Source organism: Rhodamnia argentea, chromosome 8 (assembly GCF_020921035.1).
Source record: "Rhodamnia argentea isolate NSW1041297 chromosome 8, ASM2092103v1, whole genome shotgun sequence".
NCBI lineage: Eukaryota > Viridiplantae > Streptophyta > Magnoliopsida > Myrtales > Myrtaceae > Rhodamnia > Rhodamnia argentea.
In genome coordinates, this window is record NC_063157.1 from 23685750 (window position 1) to 23708040 (window position 22291).

The 22291-nt window shown below is 40.9% G+C and overlaps 1 protein-coding gene across 1 annotated transcript; it reads left to right on the top strand.

Moving 5' to 3' along the window:
• Positions 1-11519: 11519 nt before the first annotated feature.
• On the top strand, positions 11520-18738 carry LOC115735317 (pleiotropic drug resistance protein 2-like). Its single transcript, XM_030666513.2, has 18 exons — positions 11520-12232; positions 12722-12810; positions 12924-13008; positions 13112-13402; positions 13495-14486; positions 14620-14780; positions 14923-15026; positions 15130-15292; positions 15379-15447; positions 15566-15708; positions 15952-16284; positions 16382-16672; positions 16771-16854; positions 16976-17109; positions 17217-17444; positions 17560-17731; positions 17833-18087; positions 18188-18738. The coding sequence occupies exons 1-18, from the start codon at positions 11753-11755 to the stop codon at positions 18455-18457; spliced, it is 4344 nt and encodes a 1447-aa protein (XP_030522373.1). The 5' UTR covers positions 11520-11752; the 3' UTR covers positions 18458-18738.
• Positions 18739-22291: the final 3553 nt, after the last annotated feature.

Consider the following 22291-nt stretch of genomic DNA (forward strand, 5'->3'; position numbering starts at 1 on the left):
GCTATATTGCAAATTTCTTATTTTTTTTAATTATTGATACTTAGAATATTTATTTTATTTATAATTTTTTTTCTTGTGAAGCTTATATTTATAACATTATTAGCAATAATTAATGTAAATATTTATTAAGATTTATAATTAATAAATAATGTTGTGATATAATGTAATATACTCGCAGGAATATGTTGGAAACCACCGTAATAGATAGATAGGAAACCGCAGCAAAAGAGTTAAAAACCGCATGGAAAGATTAAAAACCGCAAGAAAAGAGTGGAAACGAGTAAAGAAAGGGCAAAACTTTAGAAGAGCATATCTCATCGCTCGGGCGTCCGTTTGAGACTATTTTTTTTTTATTTCACGTAATTTTTCTAGAGGAATCCATCGGCAAACAGCCGTAGGAGGTTTGGCCCAGCTTTTTCCCCAAAAAACGCCGTTTTCCTTGTCAATTTTGCATTTTCTCCCTTCGGTGTTACTTCTCTATATCGAACGAACCTCCTTTCCCTCTTTCCCCAAACAAATTCGGTCGTTGGCGGTGATGAACGATGGATTTTTGCAATTCGGGATCGTCTAGATGGGTTTTCCTATTTTTTCTAGTATTTTCGGGATTTATTAATGGCAATTTTTGCTATTCGGGATCGTCTAGATGGGTTTTCGATTGATTAAATTATAAAGATATTGAATTAAGAATGGGGTTCCTTAATTTCATTTATCTTACCAATTTTATTTTATGAATATTTTTAATTAATTACATAATTACAACATTATTTATTAATTATAGATCTTAATAATTTTTATATTAATTATTACTAATTATGTTATAAAGATAAGCTTCCCAAGAAAAAATATATAAATAAAATAAATATAAACATGTTAAAAAATACGAAATAAACTAAATATTATAAGTATAAATACTTAAAATACTTAAAAAATGAAATTAAAAAAAGAAGAAGAAGAAGTCCAATAAATATAAACATGTTACAAAATACAAAATAAAATAAATATTATAAGTATAAATAATTAAAATACTTTAAAAAACGAAATTAAAAAAAAAGCCCGATAAATATAAACATGTTAAAAAATACGAAATAAACTAAATATTATAAGTATAAATAATTAAAATACTTAAAAAATGAAATTAAAAAAAAAAAAACCGCTCGGCATTTGGGCTGGAGAGCTGCTCAGCAGCCCAACTGCCGAGCGGGCCTCGCTCGGCAACCCAACCGCCGAGCGAGATCCAAACTTGTAAATATTTATTTTAAAAAATAATTTTGTAAATATTTTTTTTAAAAAAAATAAATTGGAAAAAATCCCGAACTCGACCAGACCCCACGAAATATTTAAACAAGAAACAGGCCGAAGGATCGGGAAATGGATTATCAGAAAGCAGTTGTGAGTATATTACAACTGTAGCCTTGGCTGCTAAAAAAAATAAAAAAGTCCTGATGCATTTGAGCAGCCATGTGATGACGCTGTTCCGACTGATTTCCTTGCTATGTGGCGAAAAGATGTACGGGGAAGACTTCACTCGTGGCTTAGGCATTGCAGGAATTGGATGACTTCACTGAAGGAGCAGGCGAACGCCGGTCCATGGTGTCGTCGGTGGGAGGGAGGGAGTGGGTGGTTGGTGGTGGCTTTCAGGGCGGGGCGGAGGGGAGTGGGGGCTTTCATGGATGGAGGAGGTTCTTGGTGTCTGGTCTCCGCAGAGGGCGGAAGGCAGGTGGAGGGGAGCCGGACTCCCAGGGACGGCAGGAGTTGGTGGTGGTTCCGAGGGAAGGCAGAAGGGGGTGGCGTTCCCCGCCGCCACTAACAATCGCCCTCACATCCCTCCGCGGAAGCCCCACACCCTTACTCCTGCCCAAGGAACCACCGCCGACTCCAGTCGCACGTAGAATCCACGCTCTCCTCCGCCTCCTCCGACTGCCCTCCGCTCCTCTCCGCTAAACCTTCGTCTCCTTTTCTAAAGAAAATAAGAAATCTCAAATAAGCTTTCGCCACCGGCTCTAGAAAACGCCACATAGAATCCCGCTCTTATTTTTATTCATTATTTGGTAGAGAAATATCATTGGTTGATGTCCAATTAGTTTCTTAATAAATATATATCTAAATATCCTAATTAGAAATTTGAAAGAACAAATGCTGCCTCAAGCTTTTGCAGATGCAATTTGTTGTCAACTTAAAGAGGTAACAAAGTAAATTTTTGGTCCTTACCCTTTACTGCTTACGGGCACCCAGCGCCGCGAAGAAGAGTGCCAGTGGTGATGAATGAATGATGACGACCATGTATAGGATTAGAATGGGTTTGATGGGGACGGGACGTGTCATCATCCATAAGCAGTCGGATGATCGTCGTAGGGTTCAACGCACCTATATAGCACCAACACGATACGTGACATATAATACGACACGACACGTTGATACGTGATTTTTTTAAAAAATAGAAAATTTTGACATGTTAGAATACATTGTATATTAAATGAATATCTTTATCATGCATATATAAAATATCGGTGGTGAATTTCTTCTTCTTCTTCTTCCGTTATGAATTCACGATTATGTTTTTTTTTTTTTTTGTGGCTGAATATATTAATTTTAGGGCGGCTGGGTATATGACGTAAGTATATATATTTTTAATAAATTTTCATTTTGACCATTAATTTATGAAAATGCTTGGAATTGACCTAGAGCGCATCAAAATGGCATATCGGGGATACCGGACTCTCATGTTGTTGGTGTGTCCGGAGTGCCGACCGCATGTCGGTCGCATGTCGAAGAGTGCGAGAGTGTCGGACACAATACATAGGCCTTTGGAGAGTGTCGATGCCACGTAGCAGCGCACTCCCTAAGCTCTTTGGGTAGACCGGTTTCTAGCCTTCTCAACCATGAAAACGGCCTAAAAGCTCGGTTCGCGAATTGAATCAGAGAAAAAAAAAAAGGAAATGGATAATTTGGTATACGTTCGTTGAGATAATGAGTATGAGTAACCTTACACTATTTGCACTTTAATTTAATTTTGATCGAATACCTGATTTTTAAACTTTGTTAGCTTATTTTAATTTGATGCATGTTGCCTCGGACCATGGAATGTGAAACTTATTTAATGTCGAATTAGCTTTAGCTAGGAGTTGTCAGCACCTTACGATTTTTGCCCTCAAGTAGGACAGTGCATCCATACCAAAAGACGGTGCAAATATTATAATGATCTGATGGCCCGGATCTTCATCCATGAGATCAGTTTCGATTCTTCAAGCGTGCGCTGACCTTAGCTTCTTGGGTAGACCGGTCTCTAGCCGGCTCAACCATGAAAATAGCCCACAAGCTCAGATTGTGAATTGAACCGACGGATCAATGTCAAAGAACGAGGACCGGACCAACCAGGCTGATTTGGACCTCTCCGAATGCACAACACAACACACCCCTACCATCTATGATGCTTCATTGATCAATCACAGTTAAGGCCCCTATCAAATCGAGGTCCCTAATCTCAGGGCCTTATAAATTTACTGGAATTCTACAAGAATCTCATTTCCTTCAAGTATCCCCTAATATTAGAACATTATTGGAAGACCGGAGTTTTCTATTCTTTGAAAAACGAATCATCGTGTTATATAGAAAAATTTTATGGGAGGGTTTGAATTGATTTTTCGAAGGTTAATTGCATATATATTGATAACTATGGAAAACGGGAAAAAAAAAATTTATCGGAGGGTTTGAATTGATTTTTCGAATGGTTTTTGGGACCCAGCTAAGGATAAGAACATCCTAATCCCATGGTTGTAGAAAATTTGAACGGGGGTTAGTAAGTTTACATTTGTAGAAGAATTTAGTCTAATTAGTCTACTGTGGATGAGATGTCTCCCAACTTTATGCTTCTTGGAGAGTTATTTGTCTTGTGAATTATGAAAGTTACTCAGCTCAGCGGCTCTGACGGTTCGTTCACATCGACAACTCTGATTGTGGGATTTCTAACATGCATGTCGTTGGTGGAGATACTTAGGCTGCGTATGGTAACGTTTTTGTTCCTAGAAACATATTTGGAACAGAAATATTATTTTGTGTTTCTGTTCCCAACTACGATTTTCGGAAATAGAAACGTGTTTGGCAAGTATAGAAAAAAAAAAGAACATTTTTTTCACCAAAAGGAAGAAAATGCAACCGGCAGCCGGCGGTGGTCGCTTCGACTCCTCGCCGACGATGGTGGGCAGTGGTGGCTTACACAAGCTCGCTCTCGAGTTATTTCTAAAAAGTATTCCAAAACCTAGAAATAAGTTTTTTCTTTCTTTTTTTGGCTTCAAAAGTATTTTTTTTTTTCAAAAGTGTTCCCTTGGAACACTTTTGGAACATTTTTCGACCATACACATTTCTGTTCCAAAAGTGTTCCGAGAACACTTTCGGAACAGAAACACTTTTCAAGGAGTGTTACCATATAGATCCTTAGTAGTTTAGACCCACCACCACCAACTACCGCAGCTTCACCAGTCTAAAATAATAACTATCCTCAACCTCCGCCCGCATCCAGGGTGATGGCCAGAGGAAAAAAGAAAAAGAATTAAAAGAAAAACATAAAATTGTAAATAAAAATAAATAAAATCTTATGCCTTCCTTTGTTTCTCGAAAAATGCTAAATTTTCAGAAAATGTTTCCCAATGTTTGGCTAAACTATGAAAAATATTTGGAAAATATTTTCCGTCATTTGGTATGAAAAATCAACTGATTTTCCTCCACCAACTCCTTTTAATAATTTTTTATTTTTTAATTCAATTTTTTTAATTATTTATCTTTATTTTTTTTTTCTCTTTTTATCTTTTTCCTCTCTAGTTTAGGGTGATCGCCGGCCACGGCAAACTCAACCAAATGAAGTTGTACCTCTCAACTTCCTTTAAAATCCAAAAAACACGCTCTCAGCATGTCCTCGAGCGTCTGGATTGTCCTTTCAAACTGGTCATCCGTTTGTGGATGATAGGCCGTACTCAACGCATTCTGTAGGCTTTTCCAAAATGAGCCGGCGGCCTGCCGCAGGTGAGCTGGAGGCTCAGCCGGTCCCGACGATCTCGGGCTCACCAGATCGGCATGGCTGCGGATCTAGAGATGGACCAGCAGCTAGTTCCTCCAGATATGGAGAGCTATTGATGGCGATGGAGCTATTCGTTGGGAAGACGGAGCCCAGCGGCTACGAGTTCCGCGCCAAAACTGGATCTGGACGAGCAAAGCATGGACGGCAAAAAAGACAGAGCCATGGAGGAGATGACATTCATTGACGAAGTAGGAAGAAGGACGAAGGAGAGAGAAGAGGTTGGATTTTTCTTTTGGCGCTTTGTAACCCCTGGAGGTGTTCCAGGTCACTCCCCCTTCTTTGAGAATACGTGTGCTTGCCGACTTCCGGCCGGAAACGCCGTGCAGCTTGCTACCCGCATGGATTCTACTAGAGGATATCCGTCAGGAAATACAAGGTCCACATTAAGGATGGAGGAGACCCAGACAGAAATCGAAAAGTGGCAAGAGCCTGCGCCCGCAGCACAGCAGCCAAAGCCACTTCCAGTTCCTAGCTCGCCAGTCTTGGACGAGACCGAGATTGTCAGGACAGGCCGAGCCTCAAGTTCGCCGGCCTGGGTCATGATTGATGGCCGTCTGTCGCCGCGTTCCGCAGTCGGTGGAGGAAGGAGCGGTGAGCGGAAGAAGGAGAAAGAAAGAAGGAGAAAAGAAAAAAATAAAAAAGAGAAAAAATAAATAAAATTAAAAAAATAAATAATGTAAAGAAAGTAAAAAAAAAATAATTATAAAGAAGGAAGCACGAAAGAGACGAGAAAGGAAAATGTTTTCCTTTTCTCAAAACGAGAAAAATATTTCTCTCACTTCTAAAAGGGGTTTTTTTTTTATGGATAGAAAATATTTTCCTAGATTAAATTATTTTTCGAGAATTAAATGTCGAAAAATTCGAAAAATGTTTTTTCTGAAACTTTTTTTCCGCAAAACAAATTAAGGAAGAGAACTTTTTTGGACAATTTTGCCTCAATTCAACATCTGTTTCGTCATTAAACCCTCCAGGAATTTAAAAAAGCTCTGGCTCAGGATAACATGATTTAATATACTGTCCTCATCCCGCGTCGGCATTTCTTGAGAGAAAATCATCATCATCCAATCACACAAACTTCTGCAAGTTCGGCTTCCAACCGATACATTGGTTTCCTCCTGTAGTCTGTATTTTTCTCATTTTTCTTCTCTCTTTCCCTTACTTTTATGTCTTTGGTGTTTGGTCTTGCTTTGATCGGATTAATGTAAACTGTATACCTTCGCCTGGCATTGACATTGACATTGACATTGCCGTGTCACTCGAAATGCTCCGACACTTTTCATAATGAGCTATAAGTAATTGGACAAATTTGATCTGATGAGTTATGTCATCACATAATAAAGAAAAAATAATGATCGGATCGTTTACAACACGTCAAGGTCGGATATTGCCGTAATCACATGATAAAACACTCTTCATCAACAATATATCCTATTGTTGTTCGACTAAAGTGACCAAGCCTTGATGTAGAGACTTTCTCGGCCGGGTAGTTCGTTTTCGATTTTGACGACCACGGCACTGCTTGTGTTCTTCCCATTCATGTGCTCCTCTTAAGCACACCGTCACCACAGGCCTGTAAGAATTCGGCTCCAACACATCAAAAAGACAATGGAAAAAACACACCTTTGCGGGACGAGTTGAAGGATAGGACAAATTCAGGGGAAAATGAAAAAAGAAAAAGAGCAACAACAAAAAAAAAATCCATACAAAACTTGGGGGGGTTTGCTTACCTTGCATATATATTGAGTCCACAGGTCTCTTTGCACAAAATTAGAAGCAGAGCCTTTTAGGGCTTCCACATCGGGCATGATCCACGCCCACTCTTCATGAAAAAAGATGTTATACATTGCACGGAAGGTTGAACTACTTGCTTCATCCAGGAGTCTTCTTACTGACCTAAAACAGGACAAAATTACAGGAAATAAGACAGCAAAACGAAATCGCTTAGAAAGGAGATGCTTTGGAAGTTGAAAGATCTGAATCTTTGCATGCTTCGGTTCGCAAGCAATTGAATAAACATCGGCACCTCAAGAAAGACATGAAATAAAGGCATCCTGATCTGAAAAGAAGTAAGAACAACCTTCACTACTTGTAGAGCACATAAACAGTATTGAGAAAAATAAAAGCATCTGGCTTCAAGCTATTGGATAAACTGAAGGTATTGCATGTTATAACAGATTTCTAAAGCATGTAGTGAAGGAATAGCACGACACGTATTCCTAGAAGAACGCGATACGTGAGGGGCAGTTTCACTGAATCTAGTGATTCGGAGGATTATACAGGAGAAGCCCTTGAGCGTTGGTTCATCGATATTCTGCATGAAGAACGATGGATCTCAAACAAAGTTCTTAAAATCCTCTACTCAATTATTGTGATTTGTGTATCTAATTATGGTGATCTTGAGGCGTTATTTAAGGTTGTAATTGCAGCTTACAGCAATCTCATCAACAACAGCTCCGGGCTTAGGCTGAGGAGCAATGGTCTCGGCCTCGTCGGCAACGTCCATGAGGAAGCCGGGCGTGTAATCGGAGACCTCGGAGGTCTCACGGCTCTTTTTCCCGATCTCGTTCTGGGAATCCGCCATTGACAAAGCGGTGTGGTGAGCAAGAGGGAATGGGTTAGGGGCAGTGGACGAATTTGGGTTCCGGGCCTCAAATAGCGAACGAGAGACAAGAGTCCATGTTCTAGAAACGAAAGTATGGCGGATCACGGCACGAGAGAATATTACGTACCGCTGCTAAAAAAGATTCAGATGGCTATTCAGTGTTCATATTGATAGTGTGTACTATATTAATTTTGTAAATTAGCTTTCTTAGACGAAGTTTCCGATGAAGCTGTTCTAAATGAAATTTATTAGATCAAATCTCTTTAATTATTATTTGGCGAGTGAATTATTCTTCCAGACAAAATGGCTCCTTACTTTTTTATAATAATTGCTCGACAAGAATGTCAATGATTAGGTTAGTTAGAGACATAATTCGGACGCCATGCGTGGGAGCAAACTAGAGCGAACTACCTGGCCTTTGTCCGTTTCTCGTTAGACTGGCGAACTACTCGGGTTTTGTCGGTTTCTCCGAGGTGAGGATGACCTAGTCATCTTGATTTGTTTTTTTATTGTTATTGTTATTATTAATAAGCGATGCGTGCGCGAAATGGAGAATGGGTTCTGAGTGAAAACATTAAGATTAGGATAGATGATGATCATTAACAAGGCTGGTGCACAAATTTGGATGAGTGAAAAACAGTCTTGTAAATCGATAACTGTACAACATGATCGACAACTTCAGCTTTAAACACATCTGATTAAGTTGTAGCCGAAACTGATTTTTACGCGCATGAATAATGATTTGACTGGCACGATCGATGATGTATGAATCGAGTTTCAAATTTGTTCCATAGAACTTGGTGCTCCTACATCAAAAAAGGGAATATACCAATTAGCGGGCATGATACTCAATAAATTAAGATAAGTTTAAGACGTCAATGGCATTATTAAGCCACGAAGGTCAGTTCATGGATAAGTGCTGTTCTATGTGGTTTATTCTAGCTTGTTATTTCCTATACACTACCTTTCTCATCTTATGTCCAATCTGAACATTGAAAATTAAATTGTTTCGTACGCCTCCTCTTTTTCGGTTCGTTTTTGTCAAAGTCATACACGATGCAGATCCTTGTACAATTTAGATATAGTTTTATTTTGGGTCTACATGATTAGATAGTTTTATTTTGGAGACTCTTGAATTTACTTTTCAAGCAAGTTACCAGTTTTCATTTCGAGATGGTTGACGAGAAAAATTTATCATGATGGACAAACGGTATAACAAATCATAATTATACGAGCCGTTGATCATGTGACTCCACGATGGAACCAACGAAATTAACAGCTAAAAGGGGCTTGGGTCTATCATAATCTTTCTGGGTAGACAACAGACATAGGTCAAACGCCCATATCTAGGATAAAATTACTTAGATGAAGGAGAACTCACAAATGAGCTACAATACCAAGGGGAAAAAAATGTAATACCATCATTCGCCAAGAAGACTCGTGGCTGTACTGAAGTCATCCGGAACCTCGAAAATAGATCACGTTTTGTCATAATTCATGTCTTTATGGAAATTGCGTTTGAGATAAGTTTTATAGCTTAACTTAATTATGTAAATTGAAAGTTTTAGGACTTAATTGTATTTTCGTAACAAGTTTTAAAATTTGGACTGTATTGATCCCATGATTAATATGACGCAAACTCTTTCACGAATTGCGCACTTTAATGCCTAGGGTACTGGCTAAAAGAGCACTCCTTAAATACATTACATAAGCAGAATCTCGACTTTCATTTCATCACACGCGCATCTCGCGAGGAAAGTTAATGCATGAGAGATTTAAAACTTTCCTTATAGTGAAATCGCATGAAGAATGATCTTCGAACACCTTGCTAGTAGATTTGAAGCCATTTTTGGATATTAAGTTGTAGACAACTGAATATCCATGAACTCATTATTGGTTGCTTTTGAAGTGAAGGAACACGAAAAAATGAAAGTACGGGCTCCGTTGGTTTCGCAAAAAATAATGTGTTTCTAGAAATTATTTTTCAAAAAGTCATTTTTCAGTAAAATGATAATATTTTTTGGTGTTCAGCTAAAACATGAGAATAATATGAAAAATATATTTCATCGGTATGGAAAATCATTTTAAATTCTAATGTTTGTTTATTTTTATTTTTTCTCTTTCACTTTTTTTCTTTTCCTCTATTCTGTTGGTGGCAAGCCACAATGACGGCCGGTGACCGACCGAAGGAGAGCTCAAGACCGGCAACACCCGGCCTCGGGTGAGGCTTGGCCTGGCTTGCTTGCGAATAGTCACCGGCCGTGGCCGTGGCGACAACCGGTCAAAAAAGAAGGGAAAAGAAATAAAAATAGAAAATAATAAGAAGAAGAAAAGAGAAAAATACAAAAAAATAATTTTTTTAAAAATTTTTAAAATAAATATAGAAAATAATTAAAAAATAAAAGAAATGTGAAAGAGTAGGGGAAGAAAAGATGAGAGAAAATGTTTTTCTCTTCTCAAAAAGGGCATTCATTTGCTTCACTTTTCAATGTGTTTTTTCCATGAGAGGAATATATTTTCTTTAATTCGTTTATTTCTCTATGAACCGAACGCCAAAAAATCCGACAAACATTTTTCTGAAATTCTTTTCCACAAAACGAACAGAGGCATAACGTGGGCTAAAGTTGGTCATACACAAGAAGGGCGATGTATTCCTCCATCATCTCACTTTCAATTATGTCTTTAGTTGGTGAATTAAAGTCACGGACGTTACTTCCATGCAAATGTAACTCAACATAAAGAAGTAGATTGTAATCATATTCGTAACCCATCATTTTAATATTATATGGGCATAAGACTTTCTTATTTGCTGGATATTTTATATTATCATCAGTCGTAGAACTTGTCTTCATCGAGCATCTTGCCCACCAATTTCAATAGAGCCTTTTGAATTAATAAATAAATCAGGGAAATTACCAAAAAAAAAAATCTTAAATTTATCGTACTTGTGCAAATTTAGTCATAAACCTTTGAATTTAACCAATCTAGTAATAAACATTTTGACAATTTGCCATTGAGTCTCCTGTCAATATTGGCAAGATGTGGATGCTAACCGTCCTACGTAGCATGGCCGGCATTGATATAGACAATTTTTTTTATTTTTCCAAATTTTTTGGTTTTTAGTTTTATTCTCTTCTTCTTTTTTTCCGAGCCGGCGAGGGTTCGGCCCTGGCGAGATTCGGTGAGGGTCGCTCGAGGGAGAGGGTACACATCAACGACATCCAATCAAAATTGGCTAGTTTGAAAAATTGTCAAAATGCGTAGAATTACATTGATCAAATTGAAAGGTTTAAAACTGAATTTGTATAAACACATAAAAAAAAAACTTTTATCACTTTTTTCGAAATTTGTGCTAAATATATTTTAAAAAAAAGTATTCATGAAATATTTCCACTTGCATTCAATATAGTCTAGCTGAAACAAACAAAGAGGGGTTAGTTCACTTAGTTTAATGAGAAACAGAAGAAGGCCGGGTCGTTCCCTAGTCTAACGAGAAGCAGACAAAGGCCAGGTCGTTCACTTTATTCGTCCAAAACTAAAAGTCATTTTATATAGATTTGATCTAATGAATCATACCAATCACATGACGAAAATATAGTGAGAATCATGTTAGGTCTCCCCCCAAAAAAATTATAATTTGCACCGTGCGATTGTGCAGCGAACATCGGCGTCGCCTTCTGGAACAGCGAGAATGAAGCGCGAGACACCCGTACATGTTTAGCTCAAGCCACGGGAACGACTCGTCGTCTCATTTTGAACGACGACCAATGCCCTCACACACTCATGTTCTTGGCCCGGGATTAATCTTCTTCTTCTTCAGCTCTGTCTATATATAAAGCTCCTCCAGAACCGCCTTCTCAAAATATCTCTCCTCTTCTCCTGAGTGTGCAGAGTTTTCTCATAAGCACACACCCAGATGAGAAAAAAAGTGTGCTTACGCTTCAACAAGTACATATCGATTCATTCTTTCGGAGTTTGATTCTTGTTCTTCAAGTTCTTGTTCGGACTCTGGTCCAAGAACTTCACTAAGGAGCATTCGACTTCAGTTTCACTGTGTGACCCGGAGAGCAGGTTTGACAATGGCGGCGGCATTGGCCGGGGACGACCTCATGCGGCAGACAAGCAGCGGCAGCAGCTGGCGGTCGGGGAGCGTTAGGGAGATGTGGAACGCGCCGGATGTGTTCCGGCGGAGTGTCCGGCAGGTGGCGGACGACGAGGAGGAGCTCCGGTGGGCCGCCATCGAGAGGTTGCCAACCTACGACCGGCTGCGGAAGGGGATACTGACCCAGGTGCAGAGCAACGGGAGAGTGATGCAGGAGGAGGTCGACGTGACGAAGCTCGGGACGCAGGACAAGAAGGTCCTTATGGAGAGCATCCTCAAAGTGGTGGAGGAGGACAACGAGAAGTTCCTGAGGAGGCTGCGGGACAGGACCGATCAGGTCGGTATCGAGATCCCGAAGATCGAAGTGAGATTCCAGAACCTGAGCATCGAAGGAGATGCTTATGTGGGGACGAGGGCACTCCCAACGCTGCTCAACGTCTCCTTGAATGCTATTGAGGTTGGTGTTCCTGTTTTTTTTTTTTTTTTTTGGTGAAAAATGTAAGTATTATAAAGCAAATGAAGTACAGAAGCTTAGTGGCATCCCCCAGACTTACAAATAGTGTTCATGTTTACTTTCTCTGGTGTTTCTTTTTCAAGTTCAGTTGATCTTCAGTGTTGTTTAGGCAAGCTTCAGTGGCAAACTTTGGGGTTGTAGTTAGTCAGGTAAGATAGCTTGGGGGACTAGATCAGGTAGAGGCTTTTAACTGTGTTAAGACTTCAGGAGGAACAAGTTCTTGCGAGTTTCTTGTATGTCGCTGCGATACCGCCTTTGGCTATATCGAGTAGGCCGATTCGGCGGGCATGAGATGATGAACATATAAAAAGATCGATAAATCAATCAGTTTATTTCTTTCATGTCTTCAGGGTGACGGCATGGTCTGAATCACTAGATGAAGTGAATTTGATATTTTCTATGCATCCTCAACAGCAATGTTTATGTCAACAGGGAGTTATTGGCATGATCGGACTCTCCCCGTCGAAGAAGAGAGTGGTAAAGATACTTCAAGATGTCAGTGGCATAATCAAACCGTCGAGGTAAATTCATGGATCCTCAACTTGAAGATCCTAGTCTCACTGCTTTGCTCAAACGAGTGCAGTTCTACGCGCTTAATTTGGGAGCTTATACTCATGAAAATATTCATTTTCAGGTTGACCTTGCTTCTTGGACCTCCTGGCGCCGGAAAAACAACACTGCTACAAGCACTTGCCGGAAAGCCTGATAATGATCTCAGGGTTAGTGATGCATGTTGAATTATCTGTATGCATTTACTTGCTTGCTGTCTTCAGGTTCTCGAGTTCTTAGCGTGAACTAATTTGTTCTGTTACAACGATACAGGTAACTGGAAAAATCACCTACTGCGGCCACGAATTCAAAGAATTTGTTCCTCAAAGGACCTGCGCTTACATTAGCCAGCATGATCTTCACTATGGTGAGATGACGGTCCGCGAGACACTAGACTTTTCAGGCCGTTGCTTGGGAGTTGGAACTAGGTATGAGTTGTTGGCGGAGCTTTCAAGAAGAGAGCGAGATGCAGGGATCAAGCCGGACCCCGAAATCGATGCTTTCATGAAAGCCACCGCCATTACTGGCCAAGAAACCAGTTTGATGGCAGACTATGTCCTCAAGGTTGGCTTCGCAGAATTTGTCATCCTGCTTCAAATTTGACGTTTCATACTATAAGCTTGTGTGGTAGACTAAATCTCAACTGTTTGTGGCAGATCCTCGGGTTAGATATTTGCGCTGATATCATGGTCGGAGACGACATGAGGAGGGGTATCTCTGGTGGACAAAAGAAACGTGTCACCACAGGTGAGATGTTGGTCGGACCGGCGAAAGTGTTCTTCATGGACGAGATATCAACAGGGCTGGATAGTTCCACGACTTTTCAGATTGTGAAGTTCATGAGGCAGATGGTCCATATCATGGATGTGACCATGGTCATCTCCCTCTTGCAGCCAGCTCCCGAGACTTACGAGCTATTCGACGACATAATCTTGCTCTCCGAGGGCCAGATCGTCTACCAAGGGCCACGAGAGAACGTCCTCAAGTTCTTCGAGTACGTGGGCTTCAAATGCCCGCAAAGAAAGGGGGTTGCTGACTTTCTGCAGGAAGTGACTTCGAAGAATGACCAAGAGCAATACTGGTATAGGAAGGACCAACCTTATAGATACATCTCAGTGCCCGAATTCGTGAGGGCTTTCAATAGCTTCCATGTCGGTCGGAGCCTTCTCGAAGAGCTTAGAGTCCCTTATGACAAGAACAGGGCACACCGTGCTGCTCTGGTGAAGGACAAGTATGGAATCTCTAACATGGAGCTCTTCAAAGCTTGCTTTGCCAGGGAATGGCTGCTGATGAAGCGCAGCTCTTTCGTGTATATCTTCAAGACCGCTCAGATCACGATCATGGCCTTCATCGCGTTCACCGTGTTTCTCAGAACACAAATGAAGACCGGCTCAATAGACGATGGGATGAGATTTTGGGGAGCTCTATTTTACAGTCTTCTGAATGTCATGTTTAATGGGATGAGCGAGCTTGCGATGACGGTGTTCAGGCTTCCGGTGTTCTTCAAGCAGAGAGATTTCTTGTTTTACCCTGCTTGGGCTTTCGCGTTGCCCATTTGGGTGCTCAGAATTCCTGTCTCGTGCATTGAATCTGGAATTTGGATCATCCTCACTTACTACACCATTGGGTTTGCCCCATCTCCCATGAGGTATGACCACTTTTTCTGCTCTCATAAGTTGGCCGTTCCTGTTCTGGTTTATAAGCTACTAACACTAGTGCAATGAAAATAACCTCTGGTAAGTCTTGTTGCTGACAAATCTTGGGGATTTCTACTTGTGCAGGTTTTTCAAGCAATTCTTGGCTTTCTTTGGTGTGAATCAGATGGCTCTCTCTCTCTTCCGTTTCATAGCGGCTGTGGGAAGGACACAAGTCGTCGCCAGCACACTTGGTACCTTCACATTACTGCTGGTATTTGTCCTTGGCGGTTTCATTATCGCGAAAGGTTAGAAATGTGCTCTTTTTGGCGCTTGGCATTGTCATTCTAAAAAATTGCTGATAACGGCGTTCAGATACTTCATGTTTCACACCTATAGATTGTTTTTGGTGATAAGCTTCCAAGCTAATGTGTGTGCAATGGTGGACAGATGACATTTCAAGTTGGATGATCTGGGGTTACTATGTTTCTCCCTTGATGTATGGGCAAAATGCCATTGCTATCAATGAGTTCCTGTCCGATAGATGGAACAAGGTAAGTTCTCTACAAGGCTCAGGATAAGATGGAGCTTCAAAAGTCTTCTGAAGATGTTAATATTGCAGGATACGTCTAAATCTTACTTCTTTTGATGTCGCAGCCTTCGCCTGCCAACTCCTCGGAACCCACAGTTGGAAGAGCCCTTCTCAAGCAAAGAGGCCTTTACAGGACCGAGAGCTGGTATTGGATCAGTGTCATGGCAATTTTTGGGTTCTCTATTCTTTTCAACATTCTCTTCACTCTTGCGTTGACATTCTTAAATCGTAAGTAGATGCTCTCATCTGGTTTTGTTTTTGCAAAGTAAAATGAAAAGTACATGCTGATGTATCACTTTCCGACTGTGTCTCAGCTCTTGGTGATACTAAAGCAATACTTGCGGATGACGACTCCGAGAAGAGGAGACAACCTGGATCAGAAGGTATGTGATTGTTGTGGTTGGAACTGTCAACTGGATTCATGGCAGAAAAGAAATCTGGGATGATGCCTCAAAAAGTACCATGATAGATGCTTATACAAGACTGAAACTTTTGGGACAGGTATTCCGTTGCAAGTAAGAAATGCCCGTGCAAACAACGGTATTGTGAGCGAAAGCAACCAGGCTAGGAGAGGAATGGTTCTTCCTTTCCAGCCCCTTTCACTTGCCTTCAACCATGTCAATTACTATGTGGATATGCCCGCGGTAAGTCCAATCCTCCATAATTTAAGACTCCCCAAGTTCCATGCATAGATGAAATGATATGATCATGTCCTAACACAATCGTAATTTCGCATAAAACTACAGATAGTAACCAATGACTTGTCAGAAAGCGAAAGGCTAGATCTGGTCGTTAAAGTTGAGACACATTTGTCAGAAAGCAAACTGTAAAATACGTCCACCTGACGTTAGATTCCGAAATAAATTGTCTGTTTTGGTGTGCTTCAGGAAATGAAGACTCAAGGGGTTGACGAAAGCCGACTACAACTCCTAAGAGATGTCAGTGGAGCTTTCAGGCCAAGCATTTTGACTGCATTGGTTGGAGTCAGTGGAGCCGGAAAGACCACACTGATGGATGTCTTAGCAGGAAGAAAAACTGGTGGATGCATTGAAGGAAGCATAACTGTTTCCGGTTATCCCAAGAACCAAGCCACTTTTGCTCGAGTGAGCGGTTACTGTGAGCAGAATGACATTCACTCACCATATGTCACTGTCTACGAGTCTCTCTTATACTCAGCTTGGCTTCGTCTTGCTAAAGATGTAAACGAGGAAACTAAGAAGGCACGTAACTGCGATGCTATCTTCGGCATTAACATCTCCTTCAAACAAGTACCTGGTGGAAATCTATGACTAAACGAGAGTTTTCTTGGCTTTGCAGATGTTTGTTGAGGAAGTCATGGATTTGGTAGAGCTTAATCCCTTGAGGAATGCTCTAGTTGGGCTTCCAGGAGTTGATGGGCTCTCCACTGAGCAGAGAAAGAGGCTCACAATAGCGGTCGAGTTGGTTGCTAATCCCTCGATCATTTTCATGGATGAACCTACATCAGGTCTCGATGCCAGAGCAGCTGCGATTGTCATGCGTACCGTGAGAAACACCGTAGATACTGGGCGTACTGTTGTGTGCACGATTCACCAACCGAGCATAGACATTTTCGAGTCTTTTGATGAGGTACGGCTAGGATAATTGAACTCCTGTGTTCCTTTCATGTTTTTTCAGGATTATCTCTTCAGATAAGCCTGAGCTGATGATGTGAGTTCTTCTTGCAGCTTCTCCTGATGAAAAGAGGAGGGCAAGTCATTTATGCAGGGCCTCTTGGTGAACAGTCTCACAAGCTCGTCGAATATTTCGAGGTGCTTATCTTATATCTTCAATTAAGAAACCTGCATGACTGAAAAATCCATGACTACACCTACCAATGAGGCTATGTAGTTTAACTGAATAAGAGTTTAATGTCCGAAAAACCAATTGCAGGCCATTCCTGGCGTCCCCAAGATCAAAGAAGGCTACAATCCTGCAACATGGATGTTGGATGTCACTGCTACTTCAGTCGAAGCTCAACTGGACGTCGACTTTGCAGAAATTTATGCCAATTCTGACCTCTATAGGTGAGAGATGTGCACTCCTGGTAATTTCTTCAAATTCCAATCATGAATGTGCGCTGAACTCGGCGTCTCAATCCCCCTTTCTGTTTTTTTTTTTTTTTTTTTTCCAGGAGAAACCAGGAGCTCATCAAAGAGCTGAGCACTCCAGATCCCGGTTCAAAAGACCTTTACTTCCCCACCCAATACTCCCAGGGCTTCCTAACTCAATGCCATGCTTGCTTCTGCAAACAGAACTGGTCCTACTGGAGGAACTCCCGGTTTAATGCCATTCGTTTCTTCATGACGATCGTCATTGGTCTTATGTTTGGCGTCATTTTCTGGAACAAAGGAGACAAAATGTAAGCACAAACTATCACACACGGGAGATCATTTTCTTTTTGCGAAAGTCAAGCCGCTTCCATTACCTTAAAAGTGTTCGCTCACATGATGTTTCTGTGTCTTTTATCCCAATAGGAATAAACAACAAGATTTGCTCAATCTACTCGGCGCCACCTATTCTGCTATTCTCTTCCTTGGAGCCACTAATGCTGCAGCAGTCCAATCTGTCGTGTCAATCGAAAGAACCGTCTTCTACCGTGAACGAGCAGCTGGGATGTATTCAGAGTTGCCTTATGCGTTTGCTCAGGTAAAATTTCTTCTTTCCATTTCGGATAATGAGAATCTAATTCATTTCATCACAATTGTATTTTTTTGTTCTGTTGTTGATTGGTGTGCTTTGTGTATCAGGTGGCAATCGAAACAATCTATGTGGCGGTTCAGACAGTTATTTATTCCCTCATTCTCTACTCGATGATCGGTTTCGAGTGGAAGCTCGGCAAGGTGCTGTACTTCTACTACTTCATATTCATGTGCTATACCTACTTCTCCATGTATGGCATGATGGTTGTCGCGCTCACTCCCGGCCACCAGATCGCTTCCATCACAATGGCCTTCTTCCTCAACTTCTGGAACTTATTTTCGGGCTTCTTCATTCCCCGACCTGTAAGTCACCTTACCTCGGTCCTAACTCTACTCTTCATTCATTTTTCCACTTCTTTTGAGAACATGTCATATTAATGCCACAAGTGCTTTATTGTTGCAGCTGATCCCTGTGTGGTGGAGATGGTACTACTGGTGCTCGCCCATCGCTTGGACCATCTACGGCATTTTCGCATCCCAGATTGGCGACAATAAGACGCCCATAGCACTAGATGGATTGCCGTCAATGCAAGTGAATGAGTTCCTGAAGGAGAGCCTCGGATTCGATCACAGCTTCCTCGTGCCCGTGGCTTTGGCCCATATCGGTTGGGTCTTGGGATTTTTCTTCGTCTTCGCCTACGGTATCAAGTTCCTGAACTTCCAGAGGAGATGAGAAACCGCATCTTGTTTCGAACAAGTGGAAATTTTTTAGCTTTGCACTCATAGGACTGCTGACTGCATAGCAATATGGTCAAACACGTACGGAGCTGAGCAGAAAACTGTTCATCCTCTCTTTCCTTCCCAGTAAAATTCTTTCTTCCTCTGTAATTTGCTTGGCTCGATTTCTGAATTTTTGTTTCTGTGATATTGTGTTATGTATAGCTCTTTTTATCCTTGCAAATCTGCTGCTGTACCATTATATGTGAGAGAATGAAGAATAAAAGTCCTTTACTTTGCAATTACATTTCTACTGCTCTCTTTCTTTCTCTACTTTGATATCATGCAAAATTTTGCGGGAAAAATTTCAAATTATCTGGAAGATTGAATTGTTGGAATTCAAGCAAACATTCATGCAACAAAGACCACACCATTGCAATTCTCACTCATGAAAACTTATCACCACCTTCTACACCAGCCAAACAAGATCAAAAGAAGGATAAGAATCTTCCATTGACAGAAGTATTTACATCTTCAACAGCTAACAGAGTAAGAGCATCATAGACCATGCAACAAGTTTTGGCAATAGGAAGACGTGCAAAAGAAACCCGAAAAACACAAATCGACATTGGAAGTATCATCTGGTCATGTGAATCGACAATGAAAAATGCTGGATCCACGTCGTGTAATGACAGCGAAAGTCGCAAATTCTGGTGAATTCTTCTTGCCTTTTTGCATCTGATTTTTTCCTTCTCTAAACAACCAAGCCGGTACATCCCACGCAATCTCGACCTCCAAGCCATCCGCTAAAACCTTCGTCCGCATTCCCCTGAAGTTCCAATGCAACTTCCTCACCTTCAATACAAGCACCTTCCCGATATGAACGTACAACACTTTTCACTTCTTCAGACCCTCCGTATCCGTTCCCCTGCATTGAATCAGAACATTTTCGAATGGCCCTTTTCCAGTGAGTCGAGCCTCGATGCCACGGAGTCTTTCGTTTTTGCCGGCCATTGCACACTGTGCTCGCGAGACGAGAGAGAAATCGAACGCTTGGATCACTTCCGAGACGTCCCTTAGAAGAAGAGCTGCTTGGGAGTCCACCAGGACCAGAACGGAGAACCCGTTGGCGGGTTCCAGTCCCGGGTCAGACTTAACTTGGGAGAAATCCCAGACGACTGCTATTTCAGAGCTCTCGTACTTGGTGAGTTCCTGGCCTCTGTTCTGCTCAGAGATGCCGGGGTTTATGCAGACATTGTACTAGAAGAGAGATAATGGGTCATCGCCGCCAATGACGTGAAGACTAACAAGAAGTTGGCAGCGACCGGTGCGTGTTGAGTACCAGGAGAGGGCGGTGGTGTGTGATTGAGAAGGGTGGTTTCGTAAAATCCTATTTGGAGTTCGAAGTCAACTAGGAGGAAAGGTGTCAAACGAATAGATCGGATCGGATTTGGGTCGGATCGAGAATATGATCCGACCCATATGAACTCATTCAATTCGTTTTGATCCATTTTCATACTGCACAAATTTACCGACCTATACTTAAATATTTTATATTTAATCAAATCATTAAATATTTATTTATAACTCATTAAGAAAAATGATATTGCTAAAATATTTCGATTTTTTTAATTTTTCTAAAGAATTTTAAACTTTATTTTTATTTTTTATAAAAATAATTTTTTATTATTTCCCACCGCCCACCGTCTGCCACCTCCGCCCTCTCCTGGGCAGGATCTGCAGGAACCAGCGCCTTCCTTTCCCATCTCTTATTAATCATACACAGAGGCAGCCAGATTGCAAAGAGACGGTGATGCGAATTACTGGAAACCAATGAGTACAAATTCTCCGGGCAATCACCACATGTCAGACATTTTTTAACGTCGTAAGACGCCCAAAGTATCAGTGTGCGTAGTCTCGTTAGCGAGTCGACTGGAGCGGCCGTGCTCTTGATGTATCCGTGACTCGCCGCCGACATATTATGACAAGGATGTGCTGCGGCCAACGCCTCCTATGCGGACATGTTATTATGAGCATGTAATCTCTCAGAACTCTCGAGTGGACGCCCTCGCCGTGGCCCTCGCTTGCCACAGCCACCTCGTCGCCCAACTGCTTGAAAGGGGTCAAGGGAGAGGACGGGGTCGGAAGAGTGCTAAATGCGGGGATATTGCAGTTTGGTGTCTTCATAAAATGTTATCCTCGCCTTTCTTCCTCATTCGGGAAATAAGTGTCTTTGCACCCTATTAAACTACATGTCACTCTTGTTCTTGTTTTTATTTACTTTAAAAGCTGCTAGCCTGACAGTACTATCGGTTATTTCTGATTACACGATCTCTTTATCAATAAGTGTTTTATACAAAACACGCGATGATGATATATGGATTTACGATTGAGATTGTACAATTTCCGACATTTACTTTTCCCCTTCTTCTCCCCTCTTTCCCATATTTGTTGTCTAGGTATTGTTCTCGTGTATGTCCTAATCGGCGAATACTTGGTCATTGTTTGTACTAGATTGGTTTGTTTGTTTGCCTCTCTCTCTCTCTCTCTCTCTCTCTCTCTCTCTCTCTCTCTCTCTCTTATCATGTATTAGCGGTGGTTTGACAAGTTTGATTGTGAATAACATTGGTTCAATCCTTTCGACCAAAAAAAAACAATAATTGGTTCGATCCTCATATCGACTTGCATGCTCCAGCGGTGGAAATCTCTTTGCCTTGTGTTTTTCCTTTTTGAGCCAACCAACTTCTACAAAACGTGGACAACCGCGACGTGATACCTTAGAGAATCTGGTGAATAATGTCGTAGCATCCCATCGGTAAAGTAGTATTTAGAAATGGATAATGCTAGGAAGACGGTCCATCAAAGTGACTGATCCAATCTAACCGTATATTTTAGGATTTTGATTTTTAGCAATTTTCCTCTCAACAAGCATATCACATGAAAGTATGGTGCGCATGAATCTGACACATTGACAGACTGTTTTCTTGGCTTTTCTCTTTAAAAATCGCATTAGATGGATTCAAACTTGCTTGCATGATAAAATATAAAAAAGAGAGAATGCATTTTCTGAGAAATACGTTAAGGCTCCTCAATGTACATAGATTTTCATAACACATAGTCAATTTCATTTCAACGCAGAGAAAATATTGCTTCAATCGGATATTCCATTGTGGGACTCTAGCTTTTGAGATTTAGGCTTCTTTAAACCAAGATTTGAAGGGCCTTCGTGCGGTAATCAAATCTAAAATCACGACAGTATTGTTGACCTCTTTATGAGCCGTTGGATAACAAAAGATGAGTTTGAACGTCATTGTCGGTCATTGGATCATCAATGGATGATTGTCAAAGTCTCGACAACCCTACCTGCTATAGCACCCGATAGGATAGATGTGACACAACTTAAAATTTCTCAGCACCCCAATTCTAGCGGCTACTTTACCAAAAAAAAATTCTAGCGGCGCCAAATCTAAAAATTGTGATCGATTCCCTTCTGTCATATAAATATAATTCTCAAGTTTATTTGGACCTAATACATTAAAGTCACGATCAAATCTATTGATATTTATCTAACAAGTTTCTAGTATTGCTTTTCCGTCAAATTTATAGTATTTGTACTCAAAAAAATTATTTAAACATAAGGGAGTATTCAGAGGTCGAGGATATGAAACTCCGAAATCATGTGTGGCATGGGAAAAATTACAAAAACGTGCAAGCTTTCATGAGACTTTGTGCGAATGGAATGACATTTTGCACATCAAAACAGTTAAAGGTAAATATAAAGACAACCATGGGCAAAAGCGAGTCTTATACCGGAGGTTAGCTTGGTGGCTGACAACATATCAAGAGCAGT